We start from the raw sequence: 14,120 nt of genomic DNA, 5'->3' as shown, positions 1-14,120 counted from the left end.
TGCGGACACAATCATTACAAACGGAATGACAAGTACTGGGGTTACAAACGAAGCTATGAATGCCATCAACATGCACGCGTTATGGATTCCAGTTACTATATTTTTATAATAAAGGCAGCTAACAGGCTACCATCCCATGAACGGGCAACAAAAGCTGCATTCGTAAAATAAGATTTTATTCAATTCTTTCATATAATCTTTTAAATGAATTTTTAACTGCAAATTCCAAGGGGTAACTTGGGTTTGTAAAAGATGGACCTAAGTGAGTACAAGGAAGGTACTTTGTCCCTAAAAGATTTAATATTTTTTATTTGTGTTGATCAAAAGAAACCTGTGATGGGTAATCACATACATTAATTTTCGATATATAAAAGACCTTGTGATGGAATTGTCAAAAATTTACTTTTCATAATAAAACTAACCAAGATTTCTTTTATCGCGGGCAAGGACCCACGAAACTCCAAGGGAGTTATTCTCAAGAATAAAACTCTTGTTAGATGCAGTCCAACTAGATCCTGAGGAAGGGAAAATCCGAGAAGACTATTGAAAGATATTACCACTTACGCTAAATTTGCCTTGATGTTATTATTTTTGGAAGGAAAAAATTTGTCTTGAAAATAATTTTGTTAAAAGTAATGCATTCAAAATAAGATGTTTGTGATTGTAAGTCAGGTATCGATCTTTCCTAAAATCATCAAGCTAAAAGATGGATGACTGAGTACAGATCGCCGACAACTGAGGCAATATTCCGGTGAGCATAGAACGCCGACTAAGGCAGTGTTCTTAATGGTGCTAAACCTCCCCAAGGCCAATGTAAATAAAACCTACTCCAAGGGGTTTTCTCTTTTTGTTTCACGTTAGTGAGTATAGACCAATCATCATGCAAAAGGTCTCGTCGTATGGAACTCTAGTCGGCAGGAGGAGGAGATGAGGGTACGAAGCGGCTCTGGTCATAAACTCCTTAGGCTCTTATGAACTACCAACTACCCTTCGATTTCTAGACTGTGTCTTGGAAGTTCTAATACTAGTTGGGGAAAGAAACTTGGAGAGAATAATACCTTCAAACAGAAAACATTGTAAAAATTCTTTTTTTTGAAAGGAACTATTAAGAAGGAATTGCTTTACTCTATTTTTTGTCGTGAATTGAAGGCATGTAACAAATGTATATCATGAGATAATTCAAAGAAGTTGTTTTCATATGTTGAACCTAAAGTGGTAGGTTATAAGGTAATTAAAAATACTCTCTTGAGGGAAGTGGGAGGATGGATCCCGACGGATCCAGACCTATGGCTGGGTGGTCTCGGTAAGCCGAGAGCTTTCCTAAGAAGGGATCAAATGATAGACCATTGGAGATCAAAAAGCTTGACTCGCATCACTTTAGAACCCTTGGCTGAAGGGATTAAAGTGTCATACTTCTTCCATTCTCATAGCACCCAGCGCAACGTAAGTCTGTTTCAGTCAGCAAATCCTATAAGGGATGGAATCTCAAACCTCTGATACTAGTCAATTGTTAGTAGTTGATTGGACCAAAAGACTCAGGTCAATCCTTGTGGGAACGGTTAGAACTTTCACTACACAGTAGACTCAAGCGAGCCTAATTAGCAAACTCTAAGGGTTTTCATCAAAATCCCTGACAGTGCTTCCTAGGATATCTCATGATGGGCTACTAAGAACGTACCGCCAAGGAAAGCTCGGGCAGGCACGTTACAGACAAGTGTTAACTCTTTTAAACATTTCCATATTGCATTGAGTTGGATATTATTAAAGAGTAGAGAGAAGTCTTATAGCCCTCGCTCTTTCCATTGATATAATGCCTTATACATCACTTGATTTTCTAGATTGTTGTATATCCTTTTGAAGTTGCACATGGCCCCAATGAAAGCCCGTTCTTGAAAGGAGTTCTTTATGTTTTGTAATATAGTGTTTGCATGTGATGTAAGCTTGATAGAGCAAGAATAATTCAAATTCAAACTTAACAATTTGCTAAGAACTTGTTTCTTTGCATGTAACATACAAATGTGCACTCTTTTCAATGGAATTTGCAAGATGATGAACGCCTTTTAATCTCCTACACTTGTTGGTGGGTGGCCTTCCTTGAAAGGGTTTACAAGGTGAGCATAGGCTTCACACCCTCAATTTGGAAGCATACGTACACCTTGTAGAATGATGGCAAGTTCTTCAAGATTTTACTTGCTCTTCAAGTGCCTATAAATGGAGGAGGCCTTCTAGCATGTAGTATTGTTGGTGCAACCAAGAGCCATGACATGAACATTTGGTATATGCTTCTATGCATCACAAATTTTTTGCACAAGTACATAGTGGAAATGATGCATGCACCAATATTAAGCTAGAATGTCTTCAATGTTGGACTTACACACTAGCTTTATGCGTGTATCATCAATAACACCATAAACATTTCGCAATGAAGTGATGATCTAAAAATCTATAGTTTGTTCATTACTCGCTTCATTGAAGGAATGGAGATGAAGTTTGACCTTAGCTTTGTGGCAAAAATATCCACAACAATGTGGCGATATTTACACAATGTGGACTCACTAATACTAGAGGTGTTGGCAATTTGGTGGGTGGAGTCACTGTGTGCTAATCAAGGCACAACACAACTAAGAGCTCTCTTGAGCTTGATGCACATGCTAACAAATTTTCCATCACCATCTCTCGGCCAATGAAGATGCAATTGTTGTAGAAGATGTTGAAATGCATTGTAATCAAATCCAAATAACTTGCTTGAATGTATGATTATCAAACTCAAGCTATGTTCCAAATGCACAACCATGGATCACAATCTAGCAATCAAAAAGACTCTAGGGATCTATTAGGCTCTTAGGTACAAGTTTTCCTGTCGTAATTGCATCCAACTACTTTGTAATGAGCTTGGTGAGGAAATGACCCCATATGGAATGCCAATTTGTTTACCAATGTGGCATTCCATTTCTAAATCTCTTGTGAAAGAGATGGTCACATGCATTGAGCCCACGATCCACATGGATTGATGAACACCAACCAAAATACGTGTTGCCTTGGGAAGACTTATCAATTGCAAAAAAAGGAAGTGGAAAAAGTGCCAAGTAGAAGGCTGATGGAGATCTCCTCTTCAAATAATTGCATTAAGGCAAGTAGATGAAACATTAGATAGAAGCAATCTGATAGAAGCAATCCGTAAATATGTTTGGGCATATAAGGAGGGCAACACAATTCATAATCATTGGAGGCTAGTAATATGTGTATGTGGTAAGTGGATTTAGAACTAGAGGCAAGCAAGGTTAAGGATAAAATTGTTTTATAAAGATAAGGTGATAAGTTAATGGATTTAGAAGGAAAATGTTGAGAGAGAGAGAGAGAGAGAGAGAGAGAGAGAGAGAGAGAGAGAGAGAGAGAGAGAGAGAGAGAGAGAGAGAGAGAGTATTAACATCTACTAAAGATCAATCAACCTATGAGATATCCATGTACAAAAAAGGAATATCCTCATGATGTCATGATAGTGAAAAAATGAAAAATGAAAAATCTTATCTAAATGTGCAATAAGTGTAGGTATCATCACCTGGGCAAGCCCTCAATGTATATAAGTATGTCCATCTAGAGACATGAAGCCATATGTATGTGAGATACAATGATGCCATGCACATCTAACATCATCCAATGAGTATAGGGGATGTAAAACGTGATAATTGGATTGGGGCTCCTCGAACAAGCTCTTAAGTATCTCCTAGGGGACCAATGCTCTCTCAGTGGGCTAGGTTGTCTAACGCTTGTTGAATTTGGATGACCTCTTGCTGGTGGGACACCTTCTATTAAATGCAATTGGTCATTGTCCACAACCCTAATACCTTGTGCTCTCTGTAGGGACAACACTCTCGGTCTCCTTGTATAGTCCCTTAATTGGTGCGAATCGTTGATAGAACTCTATTAACACTATCTATGATGCTCTGTCTTGTGCACTACTACCAATAGGGATGCATTGAGGCTCTGGATCTCTAGTGTGCATCAGGCAAAGTATCTCTGATGTAATATACTTATCGATGTACTCATCATCAATTGTATAGTCTGCTCCTTGTGAAACAATGTATGATACTTTTCTCGTATCTCAGTGTAGGTGCTACATATGCATAGGAAATGCTCTTTTGTCTCCACCTCCTCATGACATAGTCGATAGATCCTCTCATTCTTGAGTACTCATGAGGCCATGCTTGTCTCTATCTCCAATTGTTGTGACAATACTTTGAGTTGATCTATGGCAACTCATATGGCATGTTGCATGTAACAATCCATATACAAGGGTTTAGTAATGAACACATCCTTGGTGAGGATTAGGGAAAGGTCTTGGTAGTGTTGCATCTTCGTGGGAAGAGGAGTTTGGGGTGCCACCCATGTCCCATATGTGTGTCTTTGACACATCCTACATGATGATCAAGTTCCTCTTTGTTTGTGAGAGTTGGACACAAGACGAGTTAGGGTTATACTAGAAGGGAGGTAGGCTCATCATGTTGATGTCATACCTAGGCAACAACTATTCCAACTAGAAGTACCATGACCTCTCACATCCCTCATGGGCCATGTGTCTATAGGCTTCCAATGCCCTCCATGGTAACCTATCGGTCACATGTCATGTTGTGTACCCGTTGTATAAAGGTGATGATCTAGAAAAGAGCTGCTATCTCCACGGGTCTCGTAGCAAACTCTACTCTTAAGAATCTCATTGGGCACCGAGGGTTTCCTGAGTATCATCCGTGACAACAGAATAATCAGGCGTTGCTTTATTTTTGTCTAAATGGGTGACGGTGGTCACATCAAAGAACTCTCTCGCTCTCCTCTTCCCCCCTCCCCCGTCTCCCCCTGTCCGCCGCACCAACCCCGCGGGTGAATTAGCGTGCAAGCGAGGAATGTATCGCCGAAAGTGAATTCTGCATGATTTCGTGGCCATCGAGAGGAGAGACAATCTGACATTTGAAGCTCAAACCAAGTTCAGAGTGCTCCTGAGAATAGAAACACGAGTAGTAAACTGCGCTTGAAAGAGCTTGCATGGCAGCAGTGGCCTTCCATCGATTGGCCACCTGCATCACCTGCCATGTATGGAATGCAGATCTGTCCAGTAAGTTCGCCAAGAGAGCTTCAGTTTTTCCTAATTAACTTCTTGTTGTAAGGAAATTGCCCTCCTTTGGTTCTTCAAATGAAAAAAGTATTAGTAGCATCTATTAATGGCTTTGATCTTGAAGTTTAGGTGGCGTCCCTGCACTCGTTTCTGATCGTGCATTTGTGTATGGCTATTGTCGTAGCTGATAATGTTTTCATGGACCATCATGCATTCCCTGATCAGTTCATTGAAGGAGAAATTTTTGCGCATGCGCCAAGAGAAATTCTATCAACAAAAAACGAGAAAATTGTATCAAAATTGGCACAGCAATAATCACGACTAAGATAAATACGAGACCTTGTCCTCCTAGAAGAGAAAATTCTATTAATAACACACATCAGTGAGAATCACCAATGAAAGGAGGAACATCGAGACCAAATTTGGCTGCATGGATACGGCTTTTCTCAAAGACATGCAATGTATAACCTTTCTGTGGGCATCAATGACTTAACATTTTTTCATCAGGCCAAGATGAAATATGTATGTCAAGATTCATATATGACAGCTTTGTGGATGGCCTTGTTATAGTCCTTATGTGAGCACCAACATCCTTGGGCAGACATTGCCATGGATTTCATTGAGGAAGTTATTACTCACATGTTGCACTAGAATCGTGGCCTCCTTGTGGTTTGTCCCAAATTTGACTCAAGAAATTATAATGCCATTTTCTTTTCTTCTTTCACACTTGCTTGCTTCATGGCAAGAGATACTTCACTTTGCTAGACTCTAGAAGGGAGGCTAACTCATTGCAAGCTAAGGCTCTGGTCACATCCAAGCTGTTGTTTGGAGTAGCCTAATACATACATCAAATGTGATAAGTTTAATTGGATGGTATGATTGGATTTGATGACTATATGAGATGCTATCATTCTTGGTCATCTGAAGTTTATTCTTTTTTTGTATCTATCAATACTTACGAGTTCCTCAAGGTTATAGGCTGATTTGGACCAGCTTGGAGAAATGACTTTAGTGGCATTCCCTTTTGCTTGCATTTTGGTCTTCATCCCCATGGTTGTATTGGGCTTCTGTTCACTTGAATGATTTTTTGAAACGATGAGTCAATCAAGTTTATCATAGATGGTTGAGGATAGGAGATGGGTGTTTGAGAGAGCAAATAAAGTTTGGTCTTCTTGAAATAGTCTTGAAATAGGATAGCTAAGTGGCATGATCGATTGCTTTAGGGTGTGGAGGTTTAAGCTTCCCTACCAAAGAAAAGGTTTTATATGGAGGCTTCTTATTAGGGTCTCCCATAGGGGATATACTACGCCCTTGCAAGACCTTTAGTAGATGTGTCTTTTGTATTGCATGTGATGAGACACTTGCTCATCTTTTTATTTTTGGTCTAGTTGCTAGACGGGTTTGGGGTTTCATTTTCCTAGTATGGACTTAAGTTACACATTAGTGTCTAATCTTTTGTTCTTGGGTTTTGTGCAAGATTTGACCACTTCATAGCGATTGCATATCCATCTTTTTCATTTTTTGTGTTGGACTAGTCTTTGGCACATCTAGCGGGATACGAAATTCATTTAATAACATCATATGTGCAAGGTTCAAATTGCTTGAGATGGCTGCGGAGAATGGAATTCATTTTGACTTTGTTGAACACTTGGATTTATATATAGATAGGGGTTATTATTACCAAGTGAGGGTCCTTAGGGGGGAATTTTGAGAATGAAATTGAGGATGTTGGTAAGCATCAAAAGTTGACGTATAAGGAAGGGGGAAAAATGGGGGTGGAGACACTTGTTGCTGACCATTTTCCATCATAGGAAGGAGTCCGGACATGTGGCTTTTGCCCATATACTATTTAAGTGTAAATGTTATTATGTAGGACTATGTTCATGCCAATTTGGCAATGGCAGCTTCTTTACTTGAAGGGGATGATGCAAATGTAGTTTTAGGTGTGGATTTGGTGGTGTAGTAGATACCTCCTTCTTATGAGATGTTGCTATTTTCTATTTCATAGGTCAAGTTTCCATGATTGGTTGTATATGGGCATGGTTTGAGGTAGGCTTGGGTGGTATAGAGTTATCTTGTAGTTTGTAGAGTACAATCCTAACAAGATGGACTATGACATGGGTGAATTGCATATTTCGAATTTGATCTTGCATTTATCACTGTGAGAAGAGATAATTGAATTGTATTGGTCACCTTGAATTGGATGATTTACAATTGGCCATAGAGGGTCATAACTTGCATGGTTGATGGAGCCTTGTACAAAAGTTGATGCTTCTTCCACACCTCTAAAGATGCCCTATAAGAGAGAACCACTGAGCGGGTGTTCTTATAGATGCACCAAAGAAGAGAGGATATGTCTTGGTATCATCATTGTCTCAATCTAGGACCGCTTCCTTATAGTTTTCTTTGTTCCAATTTGATGGATCAGGAGATGGCTTTTAAAGACACGAGTCAAATCTTGAAACGATGTACCCAAGTCGTTTCTGCACAAACCAAGCTTTTACCAAAGCATCCCAAGTTAGATAGTTAGGACCTTCAAGCTTGTCAACAATACTGCAATATGGAGAAGCCATTATTGAGGGAGAAGCATAAGTGAGAGCACGAGCAAGCAAAAGCCCAGGAGATGTGAGCTACGGTGGATGGAGCAAGAGAGCAATAGAGAGACTTAAGATATAGGAATTTCAACAGTCACAATGTGTGATTGGCCTTTCTTATTCCATTAGTTACTGAAATAATAAATAATAAAGTGACAATGATGGGTGTCCTTAAGGTATTTCATGATACCCTTCATAGCATCCCAAGGTCACTTACCAAGTGTAGCCATATAGTGGGCCACAACTCCCATTGCAAATGCTATGTCAGGTTTAGTGGCTATCATAGCATGTAGCAAACTGTCCACTGTGGATGCATAAGGGCCATCTTGGCCTTCTAACTCTATTAGATTGCGGAAAATCAGCTCGACTAACCTTTATATGAGAAGGCAAAGGACAATCGACAGGCTTTTACGTCCTGCATATGAAATTGCTCAAGGATCTTTTGGATGTGCTCCTTTTGTGACAGGTAAAGGAGTTCGTTAGATCAACGGCGCGTGATGTGCATTCCAAGAATATGTGAGGCGAGTCCCATGTCTTTTATCTCAAAGCTTCTCTCGAGCTGACTTTTTGAGGCATCCAACTCATCATGAGTACTCCCAACAATCAACATATCATCCACATAGAGTATCAAAATCATAAGGTTGCCATCACGGGCCTCCTTCTTGTATAAACACGGTTCATATCACTACGGATATATCCATGTGAATGCATGAAAGCATTAAACTTGTGGTACCAATCCCTAGGTCCTTGCTTAAGGCCATAAAGGCTCTTTCTCAACTTGCACGCTAGGTATTTCCTACCTTGTTCCTCAAAGCCCTTATGTTGTTGTATATAAATCTCATCATGCAAGTCCCTATGTAAGAAGTTGTCTTGACATCTATCTGATAGAGGTCAAGATCTAGCTCTGTAATCAAGGCCAAAACCAGTCATAGGGTAGTCATCTTGACTATAGGAGAGAATACTTCATTGAAGTTAACACCATGCTCTTGCTTAAGACCCTTAGCAACCAATGTGGCCTTATATGCTGGCTTGGGGCGTCGAGGGGTATACTCTGACTGCATGGCTCTCTCCCAAGAGTGACTATTACCTTTGTGTATGGTCTCATCATAGGGCTCACCAACATATGCCATTATAACATAATCCATGGAGGGTGCAAATTGATTAGGTTGACATTTGTCTCTAGTAGACTGTCTCAAAATAGATTGTGGATATTGTACATATTGTTTAACATCACGGTCATGAGCCGTGGGAGCATCATCTGCTACAAGTTGTCTAGCGGGCTGTACAGTAATATGAGGCTCCTCTTGAAATATTACCATGCGTACCTCAACAGCCTACTCAGGTTGCTTATGAATTATCTCCTCGTGGAAAACAACATCATGGTTGCGGATGACCTTCCGAGCTTTCGGATTCCATAGGTGATGACCCATCTCACTTATGTCCCTATAACCAAGAAAGATGCATTTCATGGTAGAAAGCCTCACAACCAAAGATACACAAATGAGTGCATGATAGAGGTTTTCCAGACCATCTCTCCTCTATAACTTGATAGGCAAGAGTAGTGCATGGGGATCAATTAATCAAATGTATGGCAGTAGTAATTGCCTTAGCCTAAAAGTGGTGTGGTAAGCTTGCCTAGCTAGACTCTTTCTTGAATCATCCTATTCATGCACTCAGCCATTTCATTTTGGAGTGGGGTGGATGGAGCAGTCAACTGATGCTTAATGTCTCTCTCGTCATGAAATTGCTTAGAGGCTTTGGATACATACTCACCCCCATTGTTAGATCGTAGGTATTGCAACCTAGACCTAGAGAATGTGAGTAATCATCAATAAAAGTAATAAAATACTTCGCGCCACCTAATGACTTGTAGGGCATAGGTCCACAAACATTAGAATTAACAAGAGCCAGAGGCTCACCCATGTGCGTGATGCTAGACTTCTTATGTGAACTGCGTGTCCGCTTGCCATAAAGACAACGATCACAATAGTTAAAACATTTACAATCAAGGGGTGGAAGGTACTTCAAACGGGTAAGCAATTTCATTTCTTTTAATGACGTGTGCCCAAGGTGACCATGTCGTAATGATATATGTGGTATTGTAGCCACTGCCACAACATGGTCGATAGGCCTAAATACAAGGGATAAAGAGTGCTAGACTTAGCACCTTGTGCTAGGACAAGATTCCCATTGGTAATCTTCCATGAGGAATCTCCAAAAGATACAAAGTAACCTGCATTAACCAATTGTCTAGTAGAGAGTAGGCTTTGATCAAAACCGGAACATGGCGTACATCATGCAAGGAAAGATGCTGCTTGAAGCAAATTGTAGTTGTACATCTCCAATACCAACAATTGTTGAGCTAAAACATGCTTTACAGCTGATGACATTTTCAAATAGCCCTAAACATGTTTAATTAATGAAAAATGCAAATTTGGTGCGCGGTTTTTTGAGAGAGTTTCAATGGTCCCCCAAAACCGTGCTTTTTTGGGGCACCCTTCAACATTTATAAATAGACGGATTGCCCACCATTCCAGTCTTATCCTTTTGTGTAGGTTTCTCACTCTACTGTGTAGATTTCAGCCATCAACTACCTACCATCTGCTATCCAACCATTATTGATTGTAGCCCACCACTATCCAGCCCTAGGCTGCCTGTGTCTAGTCATTGCTGTGCTGTTTGGAGGTCTCCATTTATTGTGTCATCATAGCACCTAATTAGCTTGCGTTTTCAGCATCTAGTGTTAGGTGACAAGCCGTTGCCATCGGGCGACTACTACAGTACCTGTGTTTGCTTTGTTCAACAGGCCATCTACATTAGCAAACACCTCTCTTGTTGTTACCTGACAGTTCTTTGCCTTGGGTGATCAGTTTTCAGCCTTCCTCTGGTGGTACATTGTTGTGCTTACTAGATTTCACCCTCCAATAGTTGTGTTTTGGTGATGAGCCTGTTGCCCTTCATTATTTAGCACTCTCATCTCCGACTGGTCGTTATTGCACTTGGGATATGTCTGTTGTGCTAAGAAATGCACTTAGCCACTTAAACAGCCCCAAAACATGCTTATTTTAGGCTTATTTTAGCCAAAACCCTAAAACGGGGAGCGGATCAAGAAAGTTAAGTGGGAGAGGATCTAGAACCCTAATTTTCTATAAATTGGCAGCCAACCCTCCACTCTTTTACAATCTCGTTTTTGTAGGATTCAGGTGTTACCAGCTTGTTGCCCACATCCCGGTCACATAGGACATCTCAGCCCTTGGTGTCCATCATTGTTCCCTACAGTTTGACGCCTGTTTCCAGCCCTCCACACGCTGATTGCTGCTATTTTTGCTTGGCGACTGATTGCTGTTCATCTGCACTGCTGTCGTACAGCCTGCCACGGCAGCAAACTGTTGCGTTTGTAGGCTCCAGCTGCCGCCATGACAGTTTTCTCTCTCCTGTCTGCAGTCGATGCAGTCTTTCTCTCTCTTGCAGGCTGTCCTGTCTACGTTTTCAGTCTTTCTCTCTCTTGCAGGCTCCGTTTTTTAGTCTTTCTCTCTTTTGCAGGCTGTCCTGCCTGTGTTTTTAGTCTTTCTCTCTCTTGCAAGCTCCGTTTTTAGTCTTTCTCTCTCCTCACTGCTGTCTGTATCAGATCTAGCTTCTCACTGCTGCGTTTGCTGGTGTTCGACATCCGGAGGTTGCCTTGCTGTGATTTGGGATCCGTTCAGAGTACGACATACTCTCCAGCTCATTATCCCTGCCTTGATCCTAAAGATACAGAAGTTCGAGGTTTAGTATTCATTCATTGCATAGTGTGTTTGCTATATGAGCATCGTATTATTAGAAGTCATATCATTTCATTTATTCACTGTGTTCATTGTCTATGAGTTATTTTAACCCTAACCCTAACTGTGTTCTTTTTATCAGTTTGTGCTTTGTTGTACGGTTTCTGTTTATGTTTCTGTGTTAGAGTATTTTTCTTTACATGGTATCAGAGCCTGGTACTCTCTGAGAAACCTAGGCCTTTGATCTGAAAGCTCTTCGCAAGAAGTAAAAATAATAGTAGGTTCAAATGACTTCGAACACATCAACACCGATTAGTCTCCTGATTAGTCTATGCCGAGAACCGAGTGAGAGTGGGCTGATCAGCTTGCTCCATAAAGTTTCGACATGGTGGGAGAAACATTTGAGTACATGGAAGAAAAGATAGGCAAGCTGACCTTTGAGGAATATAAACTGATCATAGCCTATTGACAAAAGAAGATTGAGGAGCTCGACCGAAGGATTGCCCTTCAAGAAAAGCTTCTAAATGAAGGTATGCATGGATTTGACTCTTCAGATGTTGCGCGTAAGTCTAATGATGTTGCAGGACTGTCGAGACCTCCATTAGGGATGGGCCCTCCTCTTGGAGAGCAAGATCCGCAGTATGTTTCATTTTTTCAGACTCTTCCGTCCTTTCCGATGCGAGGTACTTTTGATTCGTCTTTTGTGCCTTTTTATTTTACCTCTTCTGTTTTGCAATATATTAGTAGAGATCATGTGGAAGAAAGAGTCCAGTCTGTTGACTATGGAAAAGGTCCGCTAGAGAAGCAATTCTTGTATGTTAACACACATCGCAGGGATTATAAGAAAAAGCCAGGTAACTCTTTTTCTGTGCTTCCTTCTTTTTCGTCTACTTCACATAATCAGAATGAATTTGGTGTTCCTTTCACTTCATTATATGGTGTATCATCATCTTCACAGTTTCATTTTCAATTTTTAAATGATAAAAATGAACAAAAAGAATCTGCACCTCATAGACCTCACTTTCAAAACCCACCCATCCCACCACATTCTTCCGCTGCTTCACTACTTTCATTTATACCATTTACATTTCCATTTCAGACACCTCATGTCGTACCACACATCACTCCGGGGGGTTATGGAAACATAGACACATCCTTTAGGACCTCATCCTTCCCTCAGCTGGATGGTGTTCCACCTACCTCATACACACTTTTGGGATCATTGCAGCCTGAGTATCTCACTCAGTCTCTCCTAAGTGTGGATCAGTTGCCTCCACAGTTTGCCTCCATGGCATTGCCTAGTGGATCTTCTGGTCATAATGCTGTATCCCAGCCTTACTTTGGACAAGGCTATTGTGTCCCAGTGCCTCCACCTACACCGGCATCTTATGGAAATATTCATGTTCCAGTGTCTCCGCATCAATCGACACTCATTGGACACTCAGAGCCTATCTTTGCCTACCCACCTCTTCCCCCTCCTTCTTACTCTTATTAGACACTCTCACCTCCACCATCTTTCCCACCATCATCTTACTCCATCCACCCGACACCTCATGGTTCTAGCTCATCTTCTGCTAAGAATGCATTTAATGACAAGACTCGTTTTAACGTGTCAAACTTTACTACTTGGTCGAATTTGATGAGACATGTCCTTGATTCACAGAATCTATGGGATCTAGTGCAGGGGTTGGAATCCCAACCCGATCTCGCATTTGTTCCATACGAGGTCGTCTGCTCATGGAAGGTTAGGAATGCCTCCGCTATTGTCGAGCTGATGCAAGGCTTATTGCTAGAGTTTCATTCCAGCTTCAGCATTTTGACTTAGCGTCAGAGCGATGGGCACACTTGACTGACCGCTATGCGGCTTGAGATAGGACCCATAGTATTAATCTTGACCATGAGCTTCAGCTTTTTAAAATCACTGACCGGGATGACTTGAAAGTCAAGTTGGTTGAGTATCGGCATCTCCTCGTTGAATTCTCCACTACTGGGACTCCCAAGTTCTCTGGCGATCAGGTCACATTGTTCCTAAATAAACTCCCCAAGAAATACTTCAATTTTGTGAAAGGAATAGTTTCAAAGCCTACCATGCCTACATTCTATGAATTTGAGTGTCAGCTGTTGCGTTACGCACGGTTGTTCGATCAGTTTCATATGAATTCCTCTTTAGAGGGGGACTCTTCTTGCTCATTCTTAGAAAGGGCAACAAGGGAAGGGCAAACCAAACCAAACCTTCACTCAAAATCAAAATCAAACTCAAAAGCTAAATCAATTTGGGGATTCTCAAGGAAACTCCTAGTCACAACTCAAACCTGGGTGGTAGAATGTATCTAAAAAGAATAGGTATAGTCAACATTGTCAAAAGACTGGCCATTTTGATGACGAGTGTCGATCAAAGGCACGAGGCACAACACCGAAACCTAAGTCTCAGACCCCTGCCCCTCAGTCGGGTAACCCCTAGTAGGGGAGGCAAGGTGATGACAAGGGGCTGTTTAAAAGTCAGACTCATACTGCCATTGCACAGTCATCTCAGCCGACAACGTTCTCAACTCCAAAGGGCTTGTCTGATTAGTCTGCAGAGGCCCATATTGTCTCCATAGAGACATCAGATGCGAGCCTCGTCCACATCTGTGAGTTGCCTCCCGACGAGGTTACTGC

At 41.2% G+C, this 14,120-nt stretch overlaps 1 protein-coding gene across 4 annotated transcripts in view; it reads left to right on the top strand.

The window, feature by feature from the left end:
* Positions 1–4,666: 4,666 nt before the first annotated feature.
* LOC148025664 (actin-related protein 2/3 complex subunit 1A-like) overlaps positions 4,667–14,120 on the top strand; it is a 68,425-nt gene continuing 58,971 nt past the window's right edge. For 2 of the 4 annotated variants that reach the window (XM_087692880.1, XM_087692878.1), the window contains exon 1: positions 4,668–5,107. In XM_087692880.1, the coding sequence (XP_087549006.1) occupies positions 5,038–5,107 (70 nt within the window). In that variant the 5' untranslated portion in view covers positions 4,668–5,037. Of the gene's footprint in view, positions 5,108–14,120 lie in introns of all 4 variants that reach the window. The other 2 variants (XM_087692879.1, XM_087692877.1) reach the window with 2 other exon arrangements.

Source organism: Lygodium microphyllum, chromosome 14, assembly GCF_053477565.2.
Source record: "Lygodium microphyllum isolate KBCC chromosome 14, Lygodium_microphyllum_v1.1.10, whole genome shotgun sequence".
Lineage (NCBI taxonomy): Eukaryota > Viridiplantae > Streptophyta > Polypodiopsida > Schizaeales > Lygodiaceae > Lygodium > Lygodium microphyllum.
Note: the sequence above shows the minus strand (reverse complement) of the source record. Positions and strands in the feature narration are given on the sequence as shown.